Source organism: Schistocerca gregaria, chromosome 3 (assembly GCF_023897955.1).
Source record: "Schistocerca gregaria isolate iqSchGreg1 chromosome 3, iqSchGreg1.2, whole genome shotgun sequence".
In the NCBI taxonomy this organism is placed as follows: domain Eukaryota; kingdom Metazoa; phylum Arthropoda; class Insecta; order Orthoptera; family Acrididae; genus Schistocerca; species Schistocerca gregaria.
Window position 1 is genome coordinate 686,472,301 of NC_064922.1, and position 22,051 is coordinate 686,494,351.

Genomic DNA, 22,051 nt, shown 5'->3' on the forward strand with positions numbered 1-22,051 from the left:
CTTTTATGTAACTTGATGATGCCTAACCACGGCGAAACGCGTATTTTAAATAAAAATAACTTTGCGACAGCGACAGTTTTATTTTCAGTATGTCTTCTCATTTCATTATACTAGTCTTTTTCAGCAGTATGTAAATGTAATTAACGACGGTACCAAAGGCCACCTCTAATTTACCCTCTCAAAGCATTCACGCGTCGTCCGTGTCGTCTGTGGCGATACTAGGTCGTGTACGGAGAGCAGGACCCACTCGCAAGCAGTACGGCTGCTGTAAACTGCAGCGCCGATTGCGTGCAGCCTTAGCAGAGCAGCTGAGCCAGCGCCTCGCGCCCTGTCCGCAGGCTGCTGAGCGACGACGACAAGCGGCCGTTCGTGGAGGAGGCGGAGCGCCTGCGCATGATCCACAAGAGGGACCACCCCGACTACAAGTATCAGCCGCGCCGGCGCAAGGGCGGCGCCGCCGGGGGCGGAGGAGGCGCGGCCGCAGGCGGGGGCGGCGCCGGCGACGGCGGGGGCGGCGGCGGCGCCCTGGCGCGCCAGCAGGAGCCAGCCGCCGCGCTGGCGCACTCGCACGCCGCCGCGGGGTCGCCTCCGCCGCTGCACGCCGTCTCGCACCAGCACGGAGTCGTCTTCAGGTGCGTGTCCAGGCAGCGTTTCACAACTCCGAATCCCGTAGAGTAAGCTGTCAGCAATGGGCCCTGCTCTAGTTACGCCCACGTAACAGCCACTGCTGTCCATAACATGGGTGGAGCAGCATGCAAGGTCCCTCAAAATAATCTTTTACTTACACAACCGTGGCTACTTTTGAGTATTACGTTTGAGATCATTTTAGTTCCGCGTTCTGGTCCTTAAACGTCAATGGGGTCCGACCGACAGCCGTGCCATCCTCAGCCAGTGGCGTCATCGCATGCGGAATGGAGGGGCACGTGGTCAGCAGACCGCTCTTCCGGTCGTTGTCGGGTTTTTTTGTCTTTGGAGCCTCTTAATCGGTCGGTTAGCTCATCCGTGGGCCTCACGAGGTTAACTGCACCCCGTACTAGTCTTCCCATGAAGGAAAAAACCCTGACAGTCCCAGGAATCGGACCCAGGTCCTCCGCATTGACTACTCAGCTACGGAGGAAAACTTAAAATTCAGTTTACATTTCATAAACTATCAGTGTGCTAATCACAAAGGACAAACTTGATAACGATAGTTAAAGTCTTCCCATACGTTTGCGTCCATTTGCAGAATTACCTCATTGGCTATAGTTGCTGTGCGGCGACGGTCGCATATTATCCAATGTTGTTGGAGGTGGAAGGGAAGGCACGTTGACCGTCTTTCACAACGCCCCATACCTCACAAAAAGACTGAAAGACTGCATGTGGTAATACAGTTATCAATTCAATGAAAGCAAGTGTCAAGTTGGCTGTAGCGTATTAAACTATCGAAGAAGTAAACTACAGCGACATATAATATAGCTACATCCAATTTAACACCTGCTCTCATTGAATGGATAACTCTACTACCGCCGGCCGCGGTGGTCTCGCGGTTCTAGGCGCGCAGTCCGGAACCGTGCGACTGCTACGGTCGCAGGTTCGAATCCTGCCTCGGGCATGGATGTGTGTGATGTCCTTAGGTTAGTTAGGTTTAAGTAGTTCTAAGTTCTAGGGGACTGATGACCACAGCAGTTGAGTCCCATAGCGCTCAGAGCCAATTAAAAAAAAAAAAAAAAGCCACTCTACTACCATATGCGGTCTTTATGAAATGAAAATTGTATCACGTTATAGACTCCATGTGCTCAGTTTGTTGAGCGTAAAACTAGATCTACATGCATAGCTGCACATACAGTGTTTGCCGCTATTATGCTTTATACAGGTATGTGCCACTTATTTTTCATAGTTCATGTACTTTGTCCCGTAGTTTATGTCTGGCAATGATTTTTTTAAATGCGTAACATTTAATAAAGAATTATGCGATCAAGATACTTCCATAATTTCAATTTGTGTGAAATTTCAATCGTCGCCTTCCTCTACTAAGGAATACTTCCTGCATAATGGAAGACTACTTCTATGCGGCTCCCCATGCTACTCTTATCTCTTATCCTGCGAAATCTTCATTATCACTGCAATCTGCATCCACTTCCATTTGAACCTGCTTACTGCCTTCACCTATTAGTCACAATCCACAATAATTTTTAATGGTGCCCCCTCCACTCTTCATTCCAGTACTAGATTGATAATTCCTTGCATCCAATCCTATCAACCCTTCCCTTCTTTTAATCAAGTGGTGCCACAAATTTCTTTTCTTATATCTGTTAAATACTTCCTCATTTGTCAGACCGTCTGCCTATTTCAATTTCAGAATTCTTCAGTAGCAACACATTTCTGAACCTTCTATTCTCTTCTTTTGTGAACTGCTTATCGCCCACGTTTCACTTCCATACAAGGCAGATCAAATAAGGCAGAAGGGATAGATAACATTCCATCGAAATTTCTGAGACCTTCCAGTGTCTCCACGTCACATCTGCGTATACAGCCTTCTTTCATGATTCTTAAACAATGTGTTAGCAATTGTTAAATTATGTCCTGTGCAAAATTCTATCAAGTGTCTCTTTCATTCACTGGTACAACTGAAATAACGCTTCTGTTACAGGAAGGTATAACAACGCTTATAGAAAAAAGTATAAATTGATAACGAATGTGATTAAAAACCCTTTCTAAAGTTGTAATGAGCAATTGACTTCTCCTTACATTTACTTTTTTAAATGAGCTTCATTTTTCTATTTTGGTTAAAATTTATGATTACTAACAGGGGTAAAATACAGGGAGCGAACGGCTATTTACAATTTGTACAGAAATCAGATGGCAGTTATTAGAGTCGAGGGACATGAAAGGGAGGCAGTGGTTGAGAAGGGAGTGAGACAGGGTTGTAGTCTCTCTCCGATGTTATTCAATCTGTATATTGAGCAAGCAATGAAGGAAACAAAAGAAAAATTTGGAGTAGGTATAAAAATACATGGAGAAGAAATAAAAACCTTGAGATTTACCGATGACATCGTAATTCTGTCAGAGACAGCAAAGGACTTGGAAGAGCAGTTGCATGGAATGGATAGTGTCTTGAAAGGAGGATATAAGATGAACATCAACAAATGCAAAACTAGGATAATGGAATGTAGTCCAATTAAGTCGGATGATAAAGTAGCAAAGGAGTTTTGCTATTTGGAGAGCAAAATAACTGATGATGGTCGAAGTAGAGAGGATATAAAATGTAGACTGGCAATGGAAAGGAAAGCGTTTCTGAAGAAGAGAAATTTGTTAACATCGAGTATAGATTTAAGTGTCAGGAAGTCATTTCTGAAAGTATCTGTATGGAGTGTAGCCATGTGTGGAAGTGACTCATGGACGATAAATAGTTTGGACAAGAAGAGAATAGAAGCTTTCGAAATGTGGTGCTACAGAAGAATGCTGAAGATTAGATGGGTGGATCACATAACTAATGAGGAAGTATTGAATCGGATTGGGGAGAAGAGAAGTTTGTGGCACAACTTGACCAGAAGAAGGGATCGGTTGGTAGGACATGTTCTGAGGCATCAAGGGATCACCAATTTAGTATTGGAGGGCAGCGTGGAGGGTAAAAATCGTAGAGGGAGACCAAGAGATGACTACACTAAGCAGATTCAGAAGGATGTAGGTTGCAGTAGGTACTGGGAGATGAAGAAGCTTGCACAGGATAGAGTAGCATGGAGAGCTGCATCAAATCAGTCTCAGGACTGAAGCCCCCAACAACAACAACAACAACAACAGAAAATAATACAGGATGGGGCAAATAAAAGTGGCCCGGAGAACAGAATTCCAGAGTACAAAGAAACACAGCAGAGAAAAGGAAATACATTACTAACTTGACAATAGCAGACGTTGAAAGTGAGCGCCATTCATCTCTTGGCATTTCTGGGCCGTGGTCAGCAAGCAGCTGAAGGCAGATCGAAGCTGGAGTGCTGAAATTGTTGCAGTCTCATCCGAAATGTTCTGCTGCAAGTCTAGAAGACTATGAGGGTTGTTGTGATACACCTTAGACTTAAGGGATCCCCACACAAAGTACAATGATAGGGTGCATTTAAAAAGTAGCATGAATGATGGGCTCGGTGTTTTCGCTGCCATTGGAAGTAACTTATAGGTGATGGTTCAGAATAAGCTCTAGGTAAGAGGTGATAAGTTTAGTCAATATACTGCTAAATATCCGGCGTAGGCTTGGTACATATTTATTCAAATCTTTTGTTAGTTCATCCCCTCCACCCCGTCTTCATGTCCACCTCCTACACCGTCCAATCTCTGTTCATCTACTCCTGCTCCAGTCTCCGTGTAAAGCACCTCTTCCACCCCACATATCTGTGCCTATCTCTTTCTTCCCTGTTGCTGTCTGTCCATCTCTCTTCCTCCTTAAGGATCACGCCAATAGGAGTTTGGTGGTTCTTACCTCCACTGTATTTCTTTCCAGACTGTAAGTGGTATGTGTTCCACATTTGGTTGAAAACATTTCGGGGTCTTAGGAGCTTTCTACCCACGGCTTTGCCTGCATACGCACATGTAAGATGTATTTTACGCGTATGTAATGTATTTCACAGGTATTTGTACGCATGTTTCACCTATATCTCTAGCGAATGTCGCCCTGCAGATTCATTTGCACGCAGTTCAATGTTTATGACATCGTATCTCCTGAATTATGTGCTGCACAATGATACACTCAAGTGCCAAAGAAACTGGAATGGGCATGCGTATTCAAACACAGAGATATGTAAACAGGCAGAATACGGCGCCGCCGTCGGCAACGACTATATAAGACAAAAAGTGTCTGGTACAGTTGTTAGATCGGTTGCTCAAGATACAATGACAGGTTATCGAGCTTTAAGTGAGTTTGAACGTCATGCTACAGTCGGCGCACGAGCAATGGGACACAGTATCTCCGAGGTAGCGATGAAGTGGGGATTGTCCCGTACGACAAGACCATTTCACGAGTGCACGATGAATGTCAGGAATAGGGTAAAACATCAAATATCCGATATCGCTGCGGCTGGAAAAACGTCCTGCAAGAACAGAACCAACGACGACTGAAGAGAATCGTTAAACGTGACAGAAGTGCAAACCTTCCGCGAATCGTTGCAGATTTAAATGATGAATGCTCAGGAAGGGTTATCGTGCGAACCATTCAACAAAGCATCATCGATACGTTCTTTCAGAGCGGAAGGCCCACTCGTGTACCCTTGATGACTGCAGGACACAAAGCCTTACGCCTCTGCTGCGCCGCCAACGGCCGCTGTGACCGAGCAGTTCTAGGCGCTTCACTCCGGAACCGCGCTGCTGCAACGGTCGCAGGTTCGAATCCTGCCTCGGGCATGGGTGGGTGTAATATCCTTAGGTTACTTAAGTTTAAGTAGTTATAAGTCTAGGGGACTGATGTCCTCCAGATATCAAGTCCCATAGTGTATGGACCCATTTGAACCATTTTTGACCGCCCGTCAACACCGACATTGAACTGTTGATGACTTGAAACATATTGGCTGGTCAGACGAGTCTCGTTCCAGTTGTATTGAGCCGATGGGCGTGTACGAGTATGGAGAGTGTCTCATGAATTCATGGATCCTACATGCCAGTAGGGGACTCTTCAAGCTGGTAGAGGCTCTGTAATGGTTGGGGGCGTGTGTAGTTGGAGTGATATGGGACCCCTGATCCCTCTAGATACGACTCTGACAAATGACAAATACGTAAGCATTTTGTCTGATCACCTGCATTCATTCATGTCCATTGTGCATTCCAACGGACTTGGAAATTGCAGCGTGATAATGTGACACCCTATGCGTCCATAATTGCTATAGGTGGCTCTAGGAACACTCTTCTGAATTTAAACGCTTCTGCTGGCCACCAAACTCCCGAGACGTGAATATTATTGAGCATACCTGGTACGTCTGGTACGTGCTGTTCAGAAGAGATCTCAACCCCTCGTACTCTTATGGATTTGTAGACAGCTCTGCAAGACTCATGGTGTCAGTTGCCTCTAGCACTACTTTAGACATTAGTCTAGTCCATGCCACGTCGTGTTGCGACCCTTTTGCGTGGTCGAGGGGGCCTACACGATATTAGGCAGTTTCTTTGGCCCTTCAGTGTAACACGTATAGATTTCGGAGATTTTATGGCTACCGCTACATATGTTCGAGGAAGGAACTAATTCTATAAGTGTTGTATATTGAAATAAGATGTATGGAAAAGTAGATTGTACAGTCCTCGTAAGAATTTGGCAACGGACTCTACTGTAAGAGAATAATAGGCAGTGTAAAACTTAGTATTGTAGAGCTAGTGGCAGACGTGGTGTGTGAGTGTGTGTGTCTCCTGTGTGCCGGCAGCCGCGTGTTCAAGCAAGAGGAGGCGGGCGACGCGGGCTCCAGCAGCAGCCTGTCGCTGACGCCGCCCACCACGCCGGGCAGCGCCGCAGACCGCGACCGCCGCGCCGCCCACGGCTCGCCCAGCCCAACTAGCGGTGAGTCCCGCAGCTGCAGCTGCCGTCCCTCTCATTTCCCAAGCAGAAGCACTTGCGGTCCGCTCGCTTTTTCCTTCCCTTGCACAGTGCTGCTTTCACTTACGCGCCGCTAGAATACGCCTGATATGACTCTAGTATGCGTCGAATAATACGTGAGACGGAAAGAGAAAAAGGATCTCTTCTCGAAACTTTAGGTTTTTGACTTAAATTGATAAGTGCAGTATTAAATTTGAACAATTTGCAAAAAAAAAAATCTCCAAACTTGAGTGACAGTTTGAGTATTTGTGACGCAAATGCTTTGAAACTTCCTGGCAGATTAAAACTGTGTGCCGGACAGAGACTCGAACTCGGGAACTTGGTCCCGAGATCTAGTCTCGGTTCGGCACACATTTTTAATCTGCCATGAAGTTTCATATCAGCGGACACTCGGCTGTAGAGTGAAAATTTCATTCTAGCAAAATGCTTTTTTTTAAATAATGCGTTTTAAAGTTTCACTTTATTACCATTGTTTAGTTGCACATATATAAGAAACAAATTCAACACTATATACAGTTTTTTAAGTTAACAGTATATATTATGTGCTGAACCCTTTTCACATCTATATAGCACATTGCAGTCTACATAAATTGAAAACCAAGTAAACTGGCCCCAGACTGAGAGAAATTAGTCAACTCTGTGCTATTTTCTTTTGGCAAAATACTGGTATCTTTATTCTGTGTTGTAGCCAACAGTAAATTGGCAACATCTGCAGGCATCTATAACTGTAATGTAAAAAGAGACCATTTGTCTTGTTTGGCTTTATTGTCATCATAAAACTTTCTTTACGCAAAACTACTCTGCTCTCGTTAAAGTGCCTCTAAAATTTAGGAGATGCTACTGTCTGGAACATTGCATAAACAGCTGCCGAGATTCTGAAAAAGGACCTCTTGTTAGGCCAGTGTTAGTTCCCCAAGATGGCTGACATCGATGGCTTTTAATAATATTATTCACTCCTATTGGATTCAAACAACTTTCAAATCATAAGTAGATTTATAGACTGAACTAAATTATTATAATACACAAATAAGGAAAATAGATATTCACGACTATAGCGAACTTTTTTGCTTGTATTGACAATTATACTTATCCGACAACAGGACCCATTTCGCTTTTCGTCTCACTTATATGAAATGATTGCCTGGCGATGGGCATTAAAGTAGTGCTACTCTCTCTGATTCAATGTTTGCTGTTCATAATAATTGGGACGGCTGTCCGAATATTTATTTAATCAATTAATTAGATAAACCTTGAAATGAACAACATAGCACAATCCACAATGCAATGGGAGGGGGCAAGCAATCATAGGAGGTAGTTGAATGAAAGCATTTAGACCACTGTCTGCCACAATCAGTAACCACATGGGAGTATCATTCACTTAATGACTGATTCAGTGATATTTTCGGAGAAAAACTATTCAAGACTGCATTATCAGGTGGGGCCAGGTGACTGAAATTACTACGGTTAACACAGACAATGATTTTCGTTAAAGATACCGTTTATTTTGGTACTCGGCCCAAATCTCAAAGCATATATATTATACTTGGCCCTGAGGGCGCCAGTATCTAAACCTAAGCGGCCTCGTACGTTATTATGCGTGGGGTTAAGAGAAAAATTATGTTACTTCTAGGATTAATGTGGTTCCGTCACTTAACTTTTATTTTCATGCCACCCATACACTGGCTAATGGCTATTGTTTCTAATTATGATCAATACAACATGGCTATTGCGGTGGCGGGAGGGGGAGGGGACTGAACAGCTTTGGCGGGAATAATCAACGAGTAACTTCAAGATACTATAAACTTGTGGAAGTAGAGGTCAAACAGACAACAACACACGTGATAAAATAGATATAAATCATCAGAACATCCTAACAAATTTTTCAAACGATCTCACGCTTAGCCTGTTTGAAATTCTAATAGATCGATCAGTCTGCAGTGACCGTGCAGACCACATGGGCAATTGGAAGTCAATGCCATAAATATAACACGTACTCACTGAGTGGGATTGATCTGGGATTAACAGCAAAATTTCACTCGCAGTACACGCAACCCCTATTCCTAACTAACTTATGAAGCAGATGGTCCTTGCTCGGTGCAGTTATCCTCTGGGCCACCTGGAAACAGATTCCCTGATAATGGCGAAGTGCCAGCTAATGGTCATTCTGCTCGTCCCTGAGGGGAAGGAGAAGAGGCTCCTACCAACCACAAGATTCCACCAACACAGGTGTATCGTTGAATGTTCATCCCAAGCATTATGTTACCACCAATGCTTAAATAAAACATGTATCTTTCCACTACAGCTGCTCAACTCAAGAAACCACATTCAAAACACTCAGGTTATTCCATAACTGAGAGCAACGTAAAAAGTATAGGGAAAGTATGTGCAACATGAAGTAGATAAACAAAAGCAATCATGTATCCATCCATTCACCAAAGGCTCTCTCTCTATTTTTTTCCCCGAGTCATTAGTTTTCTGACTGGTTTGATGCAGTCCGCCACAAATTCCTCTCCCGTGACAGTCTCTACGTATCAGAAGAGCACTTTCAACCTACGTCCTCAATTCTTTGTTGGTTGTATTCCAAGCTCTCTCTTCCCGTACAGCTTTTACCCTCTACAGCTCCCTCTAGCACCATGCAAGTTATTCCCTGATGTCTCAACACGTGTCCTATTATCCTATCCCTTGCTCTCGTCAGTGTTTTCCATACATTCCTTTCCTCGTCGATTCTGCAGAGAACCTTCTCATTCCTCATCTTATAAGTTCACCTGATTTTCAACATTCATCCTTAGCACCACATTTCTAACGCTTCGTTTCTGTTCTGTGTCGGTTTTCCCACACATCGCTGAGCTGCAAACGTACATTCTCAGAAATTTCTTCGTCACATTGAGGCCTATGTTAGATACTGGTAAACTTCTCTTAGCTCTCGGTACTCGAAGAAAGACGTGGAAGTGACCAGCGTGTCACTAATGGTAAAGTAATGAGGGTTCCTCGAGGCGAAACAATCGGGCGGAACCACCTGTTCCGTCTCAGTATTACTTATTATTCAGGTTCTCGATTATATTAAACATAACTATTTCGTCATAGAATTCTGTACCTCGATCTTGCAGCTGTATAAGCCCGTCTATATGAAAACTTTTCCTTTTCATCTAATATGACCATTTCTGTTGGCATCACGCATCCCGTACGTATAAGGCGCGGTCAAATGGAAACCAGATAGATCCAAAAAAAGTAGTACGCTATTTATTAGAGTATTTCAAATGCAATCGCCATAACTGTTAATACTTTCATCCTACCGTGAGACAAGACGGTCAGTGCCTTCATGGAACAATGTTTACCGTGGCCTACGGAACCAGAATGTACCCCGGCGTGCACCACTTCGTTGGAACCAAATTGACCTCCACCAATGTCTTTCTTGAGGAAAATGGCATGAGGGGGATATGTAACTCTCCCAGAGAAACTTCTGCAGCGTAGTCGATACAACATTGGCAACATGTGGGCGGACATTATCACGAAACAGAATGATGCTGTCCGTCAACCCATTGCCCACAGACCTTCTGGAACACGGAGCCACAATTAACGCACAGCGGTATTCGGGTACTTTGCAAAAATTGAAGCGCGCCATGAAGTTCAAACGCCCAGGAATGTTGACAGACGGCATCATTCTGTTACAGGACAATGTTCACCCACATGTTACCAAGGCTATTTCGACTACACTACATTAGTTTCGCTATGGAAGTCTTAAACGTCCTTTGTACAATATCATCCCACCCCATGCGAATTCCATATTTCCGGAGCCCTAAAGAAAGACATTCGTAGCCGCTGCTTTGCTTCGGATGAAGAGGTGCACGCCTGGGAAGAATCATGATTCCGTAGGCAACTGCAAACATTGTTCCATGAAGGACATTGACCGACAGGTCCCACAGTAGGATAAATAGACTAACAGCAATGGCGATTTGAAATAATAAATAGCTTACTTACTTTTTTCTGTCTGTCTCGTTTTCATTTGACTGCTTCTTATACTTTACACATTACTCCTAATACTTCGTGCTACTTATCGTAGACATTTATAATCTCAGGCACATTTCTCTATAAAATCATTGCCCGTCTCCATACAGTACAACAGCTTAAAAAAATATTGCGCCACTTTCATGATTTACGTAAGTTTTGTTTTTCTTTCGTGAAATACAAGTTTTCAACACCCTTTGACTACTAGTATTTGGCACTTGTTAATTGAGGGATGCAAGAAGCATATAGGAACGGTTCAAATGGATCTGAGCGCTATGGGACTTAACATCTGAGGTCATCAGTCCCGTAGAACTTAGAACGACTTAAACCGAACTAACCTGAGGACATCACACACATCCACGCCCGAGGCAGGATTCGAACCTGCGACCGTAGCGGGCGTGCGGTTCCAGACTGAAGCGCCTAGAACCGCTCGTATAGGAACTGTCCTGGATGCAAATGAACGATCTGGACAAGCACCGATGAAATGGCTTCATGGATTTCTTAATAACTGCTTTCAACAGAAGCAGTTCACTTAAGTATCGTGAAAAAGCAAAGTATTTGCCTTCTTGAAATCTGGGAGAGAACCATCCAACCTCAAAAGTTCGCCGCTTATTTCCTCTGCCACCTTTACAAGGTATTTGAATGGCTTCTTTTGGACCGTTTGACCCTGTGACTATCCGTCTATTAACAGGTAGGCTTCAGACCCAACACATACAGGACGGATTTGAAACAGGTGACATCAACGGGGTTATTTTTATCGTTGTACCTTCATGTAATGCTGCAGAAGGTCTACAGCATGACACACAATTGTGGCTCCATGGAAATTTTAGGCATTTCGTTGCCCATTCGCTCAAGGAAGACGAAGCCGCTAGAGAAACCAAAAGAATGGGTCGCTCGAAGGAAGCGTTTTGCTGTATTTACTCTCTATAACATATATTGCTGACAGTCTTGCCTTGGCAACCCTACTAAAGAATACTGATTTATATTGCACCGAGTTCGAGCACTGTTTTACACCTAAATACCTTGGCGTAAATTCAGACAGATCTCAACAGACGAAAAACACTGTCTCAACGCCTGATTCAAAATGTCAACCAGAAAAAAACATTGTTTGATACGTCACTTGCAGTAACATGGGGAGTGAGTCTCACGTTATCAGCACCTCCGCCATGGCACTCTGTTTCTTTGTAGGAGAGAGTGTGTGCACTGTATGGTGTAGCTGTGCCCGTACAAAACAAGTGAACGTTGCACTGAATGAAACAGCAGTACTGATTCCAGAATGAGATTTTCACTCTGCAGCGGAGTGTGCGCTGATATGAAACTTCCTGGCAGATTAAAACTGTGTGGCCAACCGAGACTCGAACTTGGGAACTTTGCCTTTCGCGGGCAAGTGCTCCACCAACTGAACTACCCAAGCACGACTCACGCCTCATCCTCACAGCTTCCGCCAGTACCTCGTCTCCTACTTTCCAAACTTTTCTCTCCTGCGAACCTTGCAGAACTAGCACTCCAGGAAGAAAGGGACATCCCACAGGTGCGAAGACATGGCTTAGGCACAGCCTGGGGGATGTCTCCGGAATGTCCTTTCTTGGTTTAACTGGCTCTGAACACTATGGGACTTAACATCTGAGGTCATCAGTCCCCTAGAACTTAGAGCTACTTAAACCTAACTAACCTAAGGACAACACACACACCCATGCCCGAGGCAGGATTCGAACCTGCGACCGCAGCGGTCGCGCGGTTCCAGACTGTAGCGCCCAGAACCGCCCGGCCACTCCGAATGTCCTTTCTTCCTGGAGTGCTAGTTCTGCAAGATTCGCAGGACAGCTTCTGTGAAGTTTGGAAAGTAGGAGACGAGGTACTGGCGGAAGTAAAGCTGTGAGGACGGGGCGTGAGTCGTACTTGGGTAGCTCAGTTGGTAGAGCACTTGCCCGCGAAAGGCAAAGGTCCCGAGTTCGAGTCTCTGTCCGGCATACAGTTTTAATCCGCCAGAAAGTTTCATAGCAGTACTGATCACTGTACTTCTGCACCCGATACCTGCAGACAAAGGTAACTGCATGACATGCATTGCACCAACGGATGGACGTTGGTAAAGTGGCTGCAGACGTTGAAAGGTAAAAGGTTGCAATAAATCATTTAGACTCACTCCACGGTCACCAACCACCAAGATCTCCGCTGAAATCTAGAAGAAGTTTCTTCAGTTCAACGTCAGCACTATGTCTCCACCCACTGCCAAAGGTTTACTGTGAGCAGCTAGATGTGACCAACTTCAAATGTGGATGAAATCTGCTGACCGTCTACCGCCTGGAGGCATTTTAGATGAGCCCACCAGGAGATAATTGAACAGGCTAACATCAGGTGTTGGTCAACTCAGAGACAACCTTGTCGAAAGGAGATACTTCAAAGAGCTGACACAATCTTGTTGCACAGCCGAGGAGACAATGAATCACCTGCGTCACTGCCCATGCTGTCCTTAGTCATGATGTGACGAAGAGTGCGGTTCTGTTAAGAAATTCTGCTACCTACGCAGCAAAATAACCCATGATGGACGGGGCAAGGAAGACATTCAAAGACGGCATTATTGGCCAAGAGAAGTCTACTTGTACCAAACGTAGGCCCTAATTTGAGGAAGAAATGTCGTGGTGACTCGCATTAAAAAAGTCTGCACGAGACCACCATGGACGTTTCACACGACTGTAAGGTCGTCACACCCTCTCTCACCCTCATTTCACCCATTCTTTTGATGTCTCTGCGATAGAAGTCAGAACCACGACATCCAGCGCTGAGATCACGTGGTTTTCTTACATATGGCCGATAAAAAGAGTTCAGGCCCACCTCCGCTCAGAATCGACATGAGAAGGCCTCAGGAGATAACATACATGGTGTCAATGAAACCACCTTGTCCCCTCGGACGTTGATTCCCACACATTTCGCCGTCGAAAACGACATTTCGTAGTGCGATGAGTAACACGACGTCGTTCTTGACAAATCTGGCCACTGATTCCTCCGCCTGCACGTTTCTACCCTCCTTTTGTGGACATCGTGGTGCTGCAACCCCTCTGAACATAACCTCATCACTTTAGAGCGTAGCGTGACAGCAATTTTTGCTGTGCTACACCGGGTGGAACCACTAGAGACCATTCAAAACTGTTCGACGAAATTTGAACGTGATCCAAAGCAGAAAAGTTTTTTTACGCTTTCTCATCCTTCCTTTTCCGCACCCTCTTGTGGCGTGACCACTGGAAGATTCAGCATCGACACGTGTTCGTTTAAAATATCAAAGTGTCCCTTTAAGATCACCCAGTCCAGCGGCACCCTGTGTACCACGCTTGCACCTCTGTTGAGCGCGATAAAAATTTACATGTCAGAAACTTAGATACCAATTTAGTCTCACAGCTGCTCTAGCGCCTAAAGGTAGAGAAACTTAACCTAATGGTTTCGAAGGGGCTGCCTATCACTCAGGCGCTAGAGCAGGCGGCAGACTGAATTGGTTCCAAAGTTTCTGAGAGGTACATTTCTGACGAGCTGAACGTGGGTGCAAGGGTGGCACCGAGGATCCTGCCGAACTGTATGATCTTAGAAGGGTGCTTTGCCATTTTATTCGTGCACGCATCAGCGTCGAATTCTCCCATCATCACGCTGCAGGATGTCGCGAATAAGGAGGGATGAAAAAGCATAAAAACACTATACTGTTTTCAGATCACGTTCAAATTTCGTCGAATGCCTTTGAACCGTCCGTTGTGGTTGCACCGTGTATTGCACAGCAAAAATTGCTGCTACACTGCACTCCAAAGGAGTGAAATCATCTCCAGTGAGGCTGCAACCACGCAATGTCCTTAGAGTAGGGTTGAATCGTCCAGGAGGTGCCAACAGTGCCAAAGGTTGTTAAGAACATCTTCCTGTTACTGATCTCAATGCGAACTGAAGTTTTCGACCGCGAATGGTGTGGGAATCAACGTCCCAAAGGAAAAGGTAATTTAATTGACGCCCTTTGTTCGACCCCCTGAGCTTTTCGTGTCAGTTCAGTTTCCTCGGCCACCCACACGAAAATCGCTTGATTTCAGTGCTGGGTGTCTCAGGTCTGACCTTCACTGCAGAGGCGTCAAAAGAAGGAGTGAAATTTTTGCTGTTTGACGTGTCAGCAAGCTCGAGGGTGATATCGCAGAGCGCCAACCTATAGCCACATTACAGACAACGGTTGTACGTACCTTTCAGCCAAATTTCAAACTTATGCGTTGCAATTGGGGACAATTACGGGGTTTCGAAAAAGTGATCCTTTATTTTGTGCCGCATTGTACATTGTTACAACGCCCTTTAAGATCACAAGACGACGGAGTCAAATGTAATAACAATATAACAGAAACAATCAGTCTATATCACAACTAATATTTATTTATTCTGGTAACCAGTTTCAAAATGTTACCATCTTCAGACAACTAACTTTTTAGTGACATTGGAGCCAGTACACGAAGCTGTGTACATAATAAAATGTGCCAGTGAATAACTAGTAGCAGTTGAATGTTTTTGTTATACTGATTAAGGACGTTACTGTTGTTCCTATGTGACTTCAGAAATATTTGTATAAATACACAAAAGCCTCTGTTTAGTGTCACTTCAAAATATATTTGGTGTGGGACTGTGATTTAATTGATTATCTCTCGTTCAATTTGGTGAATTCGTAGTGCTTGTTTGTTTGGTAAGTGGAAGGTGCAGGTATGGGCATTGGCATTGTTTGGCTCGAGTTGATTTTTCTAATACTAGCTGTCAGTTCTGCATCTATTGCTACAGTGCAGGAAGAAATGAGACTGCAGATTTCTAGCGTATTGATAATTTACGAGCACGTATGAGGGGTCTTCACAATTTCCACCGAAAGATAAGCAGCTGGCCATTAAAACTTCAATCCAAGAAGGAAACAAATAACGAAATTTTAGGTGTTGTGCGTATACAGCATAGTAATATACAGTGTGTGAATTTAAGTCTGCCACCTCTATCCCTGCTGGATCTCTGGTCTAACTGAGCATGGGTTGACAGATACACTGTCATAATTCCATGCTGCTTCATCTCTATGTATAAGGACTGAGACAGCTCCTTGGCCGCCCATGTCCCAATGTTCCCAACGGATGAGTGATTCCGTGGATCCTTCTCCAGGGAAACACCGTCTGTGCGGAGGAATCTCAGGGCAGCGCGGGCAGCATGCGGCCTTTGATTATCTTGTTGAAAGACAGTATCATGGAGACTTCGATGTCATGGGACAGCTACCGGCCTCTGCTCACCAGAAACACAACGCATCCTGTCCAAATGCGGCTACGCGAACCAGAGGCTGTAACACATTTTGTTACGAACCCTCCCAAGGAAGTCACGTGCAGTGATGAGCACGTGGGCGTCTGCACAAGCATGAGTCGAGAAGCAATTAAAGAATATGAAATCAGGTGATAGACTCGGGACCTACTGACGATGAACAAACCCTTGCTCCACCCATAATTTGTATATCAGTTTTATTTGAAGTATCTGAAGATTCAACCCCCAAATTAAAGCACTTACGTAATTACAGAAACTAAAGAAACCTTGTAATAACAATTCCCTACATACAAAGGAACCGGTATCTGTAAACAGTTTTCAGCTGCCGTCATTCAAATGGTTCAAATGGCTCTGAGCACTATGGGACTTAACTGCTGAGGTCATCAGACCCCAGAGCTTAGAACTACTTAAACCTAGTTTGCTTTGCTGTCTACAGCGGATTGCATATTTTAAGAGCCACCACTGTATTTTTGATGACTGTACATGTAAATACAGTGTGTGACGTAATGTACGCTCGGATGCAGGTCTGTGCGCGGAGCCGTCGCAGCTGGTGGCGCCGGCGTACGCGCGCTCAGGCGCCGCCTACCTGGCGGAGCTGCCTCGCTACGGCCTGCTGGACATCATCGACGGCGGCGGCCTCGAGCCCGCCGAGTTCGACCAGTACCTCAAGCAGTACTACTACGCGCCGCCGCCGCCGCCGCCCCCGCAGCAGCAGCAGCAACAGCAGCAGCAGTGGGTGGCCGCGCCGCCGCAGCAGCCGGCCGCCGGCGAGAGCAACAACAACGTCAAGTATCTGCTGGAGGCGGCGGCGGCGGGCGCGGCCGACGTGTCGTACCACGAGCTGCAGCCGGGCAAGCTGGACGCGTACGGCCAGCAGCTGCTGGCGCCGCCGCCGCAGCCGCAGGCGCAGCCGCAGCCGCAGCACGGCGGCTACGGCGCGCAGTACGCGCTGCCCAACTGCCAGTACCTGCCGCAGCGCGCCGCCTACCACGCACCGCTCGACGCCGACGCGTCGCCCGCCCACCTGTGGGCCGGCTACCCGGACTGCGGCGCCAACCTGTGACGCCCTCTCGCATCGGCCCTTCCATTCTCCTGACAGCAAGGCAGCTGGCCCTGCACCAAACATTCTCCCCGAGTTCAAAAACTACCAGTGTCAGTCTCCAACTGTAGTGGAGCCAAATGGACAGTTTGTCACGCTGGTGACGAAGTGATGCCAGTGAACAGAAACACTGAAGTGTCTCATAGGTTTCCTTCGCTGGTCTTTCTAACTGAATAGAAGCTTGAGCACCGTGCTCAATGTCCAGGACCCCTGAGTTCCATGAGTCCCCGTGGAAATGCTTTCAGTTCTCACTAAGGACACTATGGAAAGTTATTGACATTTGCTTTCCGATGTTCAGCCGAATTGTTGATTCGATTTTTATCCACATAATGCGGTCAGTGACTGAGTCGTGTCCTTCGAGTGCTGCGAGTTTTGTCATTATGCGCACTTATGTGGGTTGTCGAAATGTACAGAAAAACGGCCTCAACAACTCGTTTGAACACCTTTAATCAGCACATTAATAAATCACGCCTAGGTGACATGAGAGACTGTACCTGTCACATCTTGCGTTGGGAGAGATATTAGTCGCCGACAGGACAGCCAGCGTAATAATACGATAATTTCTTCTTTTGCTCTGTATTATTTTCAGATGAAGTATTTTTGTGTGTATTCATCGACGAACGCTGTGGCAAGAAATAATTTCTCGATTGATATTCTCCAGCAGTAAACTTATTAAACTCCTCGTTCTTTTAAGAAGGCGATGATTTAAAGCTCATATTTTTTTTTTTAAAAAAAATCGTGGTTTGTACAGTTGCTGTGCGTTACTTTATTAAAAACAATGTCATTACACGTTCCACACCATTTACTTCTTATCTTGTCTGTGAGTCGGATGCATCCGTGCTCTCTGTTTTCGGTGCAGTTTTTCCTTTTGGTTCGATCCAGAAGCAAGATATAATCACCTCTCGCATATTTTGTAACTGATCTCATTTTAGACTAGACTGTGGTCTGCTGTCAACCACTGCTAGTTTCGGCCAAATATTGGCAACTGTGCAATTGTCATAGTTGACACCACACACGAAAATTGATACATCAGCGCTCGTTAAAACGCTCTAAAATGGTATCATATCCATAAACAGCGTCTCCTTATAGCGAGGACTAAGAATTCGTTTTAAGTAATTCAAGTTTCTTGTTATACGCTACACTGATGTGCAGCACTCGGAGACGTTAGGCCTAAAAGAGAATATATGCGCAGTACTCTTTGTTCATTGAAGTTCCTCTAATTTTTTCTGCTTTTATGCTCCTACTACTGCAGTTGCGGGTAATGCCGAATTTCGTACTATGTATTATAACACAGAAACAATGTAATATCCAAAAGTTCCAGACATAAATTGCTTAAAATTATTACGTCTTATCTAGATATTGTTCTGCACCATCACCTTTGCAGCAAATCTTGTGAGTTCAGTGGATGTGGAACAAACTGTCATCTTGTTTTTAGTCAAAAATCCCTGGATAACGTCGGTTGTATGCGCTCGGGCATTGTCGTATTAGACAACCTAGTCGTTGTACACTCTTTTTGTGCTCTTTTGTTACTCATGTTTTCACCCAAAACGCGAAAGAATTCTTGAAGGACTACATTACAAAGCCGGATCAACTGTTTTATGTAGAAGGTCGAGGTGAAAAATAATCTTTCTCTGCGGTGATCGCTGCTGAGTTCCAGAGCATGGCCATAGACCTAATCTCTGTCTCCAGTGTCAACCTTGACAGGATCTCTGGATCAGTTTCAAGCAGTCGCTTAAGTTCCCTGCCAAGTTCCGTGCGATGTTACTTCCTGTCATCTTGAAACAGACGGGCACAAACTTCGCCGCAGTTCTTCTCGTGCTTAATTCGCCTGGCAGAATACGTTCGCCGGTACCATAAGGTGTCCCCAAGGTGTTGAAGACATCTTGGGCGGTCTTTCATGATCTTGCAGAATCACATCCCTCACTTTTCAAATTTAGTGGTGTAATCCTGGTTGACAGCCGACCGAAGAGGTCGTTTATGATCGGTAATGTGGGCTCTTTTTCGAAAATTTGATACTAGTCATAACATTGTGCCTAATCTGAAACGAGTCTCCAAGTGCTTAATTCAATATCTGGTGGATATTTGCAGCGGTTTCACGAAATTTAAAACAAACTTTTGTGGAGACAAGCTGCTCTTTCAAGTCATCCATCGCATAATTAGAAACTGGCGGTTCGACTACGTTGGAAATAGGCCCACAAACAACTAAACGAATCACTCAGCTCACCGCCACTTATTGTACTGATTTGAAAAGGGATATTTGAGGAGACACCTAGCGGCGTTTCACTGTACACATAACAATTTGTGTGCACAATTCAAAGAAAGGGAGCATTTGGGTACTACGTGATGCATCCTTCATACAGCTATACGGCGCTGTGTGGGTCTTGCGCTGTCACTCATTGTCCTGTATTTTTACAGGACAATTGTACTTCTCTCAGCGCATTCACTTAGCCTTGGGACGGAAAATCTATAGTCGTGGTAACTAAAGAGAGAACTTCCATTTCTGAGAGGAGCAATTCCATTTTTAAAACCACCTGCGCAACAGTACGGCGCACGCTTGGCTAGAGAGGCCCGCAACACTTCTCTCGCCATCTCCTAAGCTGGCTTACAGCACAAATGGCGTTACGCGTTCAGAAAGACAAAAATGCGGCTATGTTTGTTAGGGTGGGCGGCCTATGGGTGCCGCAGCATGAGCAGCGACTGTACCCTCTGGCTCGTGTCAGGTCGCCATGCCTATGACGTCAGCATTCAACACTCCGCCGCCCAAAAGGAAACACGAGAGCGGCGTGCAGCGGCCGCGCCGCCGTCGCCGGAGAAAGAAAACACTTAATTTCATTACGGGGCCGGGCTTTTTTGCTCGCGCCGTAAACATGACGATACGGTATATATGGTCAGCCGGCACAAATATACTGTGTCCTGCGCCGCTGCACTTCCAATGGCCACTGGCCGGCGTCAATTTCTCGGCCGTGCAGCCGAGCCCAGTCACCTCGGACGACCAAAATAAGCTGAAGGAGGAGAAGAATACGCCAGTCGGGTGCAGTCTAATTTCGTGGATACGAAAGAAATAGAAATAAGAAACGTACTCAAAATCAATGGTGAAGTAACGACTTAGGTAATACGTATTTACACCCGTGGATGAGCGTTTAGCACAGACCAGCAATGGAGCTTTACAATACACGCAACAAAACGGGAATCTTTTGTTAATACAAAAACTGAATTGTTATTTTGAAGGAAGTAAATAGGTATTATGGATACACTCAGTCTCGATTTCGTTATTCAGTAGCATTGTACAGACATGTCAGAAATATCGAATTATGACGACTCATTTCGATACAGTCACTGCGCAGATTTCAGAATACATCGTCGCACAGAAAGAACTTTTCAGACCCATTACTCCTCCTGGCTTGAAACGCAGAAGTTCCTACTATGTCCAAGAATACATGCTGCCTTTGTGTTATTACCGTGTGTTTCTGAACTTGTTGCGCAGCTGACATTTGCAGCTGTAGAAAGACATTCAAGAAGTAAAAATGTAAGAAAAATCATTTAATGTCCATTTTATTTTCATTCCCGGAAGTATTAAACTTTGTACATTGTTTCATTAAGTATATTTTGAAGAATATTATTTTACGATACTTTATAGTTTACCCATGTGTGCTATCTTTTGAAAAAAAAAACGAACTGAGGACTGATTAGGTAGTATGTTGCATGTTACGTCATAGGTTCATATCGTTTACTTGTTGTGCTATTTTAATGGAAACTTAAAATATATGTACTTACGTTGTAAACTGTCGGTTGAGACACAATATTGTTTTTGTGCTGTACTGTAGACGAAACATGAATGAGTTAAATGTTAGAGCCTATACCAATGATTGTTGATAAAAGCAAGTCCTTGTTGTATTTGTGTCTATTGAAACACCATTTAAAATGTGTAATATATTGAAATACAGATAGAATCTGAGATTAACTTGTTATATGGCTTTTTTTAATATATATTTCTTTTCTGCTTTTCCTGTTCTGTCTGTTTGCTTCCTATAATATATTATTCTGTGTGTGTGTGTGTGTGTGTGAGAGAGAGAGAGAGAGAGAGAGAGAGAGAGAGAGAGAGAGAGAGAGAGAGATTGTATCTATTTGTAACAACACATTCAGGTGGTGGAATGTAAGGTGATGCGAAGATGACTAAGGTTTAGAAGAGAAAATAAAACAGAAAGCGAGAATACATAAAATTAAATCTCAAAAAACCCCTGAATAGAATGTTTATCGGTACGGCATGATCATTTCACAGACTTTACAAAATGTCAAGGGCCTACAGACAATTTTTCAGATTATTTCACAAGTTTTCTGAACCAAAATTTGATGTTCAATTCATACTGTAAACAAATCCCAAAGTGCACTACACAGTAGTTGCAGATCAAAAGGTCTAGGAAGCAATATGGGTACCCGCCGTTTTTTAAGGCAGGCCTTTCACATTGCTAAATTGTGTTATTTTGGTTGTTAATTGCCAGCATTGGACAATTTCCGATATCGTGTACGTCTGGGATACAAACTCACTGCCGGGATCTCAGGGCGTCATCTACATATACGTTGAGAACAAGAGGCCTGTGAAATGTTGCAGAGATTGCTACGTTCCAACTCCTTATTCACGCTCTTTCTGTAATACATCTTTACTGAGTGCGACCTATTTTTTACGTTTGCTGGTTTCCCTGGGACGGCGTCACACGTGTCACAATTCGCTGTTACCGTTATTTTAACTTTTCTATCACTTGATTAAATTTAAGGCAGGATTATGGTTGGTGAAATGAATAAATATCCTTAACACATGCTGGTCACTGTTCAGTAAACAGAATGGTTATTGAACTCTTGCTTAATACTGTGAGTGTAACGACAGATTAACCTGGGATCTCGATAAATAATGCACAAGACTCACCACATTGCAGTTTAAAACTAAATAAGTAGGTTGTGGATAACTTTTTCCAAGTCCACGAACCTATACAGAAATTTCACACGATGTTACAGTCCACAGCTGAAATTCATGAGTCGATTTTATAAATCTTTAACGTCACGCTGCTGTTCAGAGTAACAGTCCTCGCACCTATACAAAAATTTGACAAGTCTTG

General features: G+C 44.5%; 1 protein-coding gene across 1 annotated transcript in view; it reads left to right on the forward strand.

Annotated features, from left to right (window-relative positions):
- The window catches only part of LOC126355561 (transcription factor SOX-9-like), a 265,668-nt gene extending 244,767 nt beyond the window's left edge, over positions 1-20,901 (forward strand). Inside the window, exons 3-5 of the mRNA XM_050005922.1 lie at positions 339-632; positions 6,372-6,505; positions 16,366-20,901. Of these exons, the coding sequence (XP_049861879.1) occupies positions 339-632; positions 6,372-6,505; positions 16,366-16,904 (967 nt within the window). The 3' untranslated portion in view covers positions 16,905-20,901. The remainder of the gene's footprint in view (positions 1-338; positions 633-6,371; positions 6,506-16,365) is intronic.
- Positions 20,902-22,051: the final 1,150 nt, after the last annotated feature.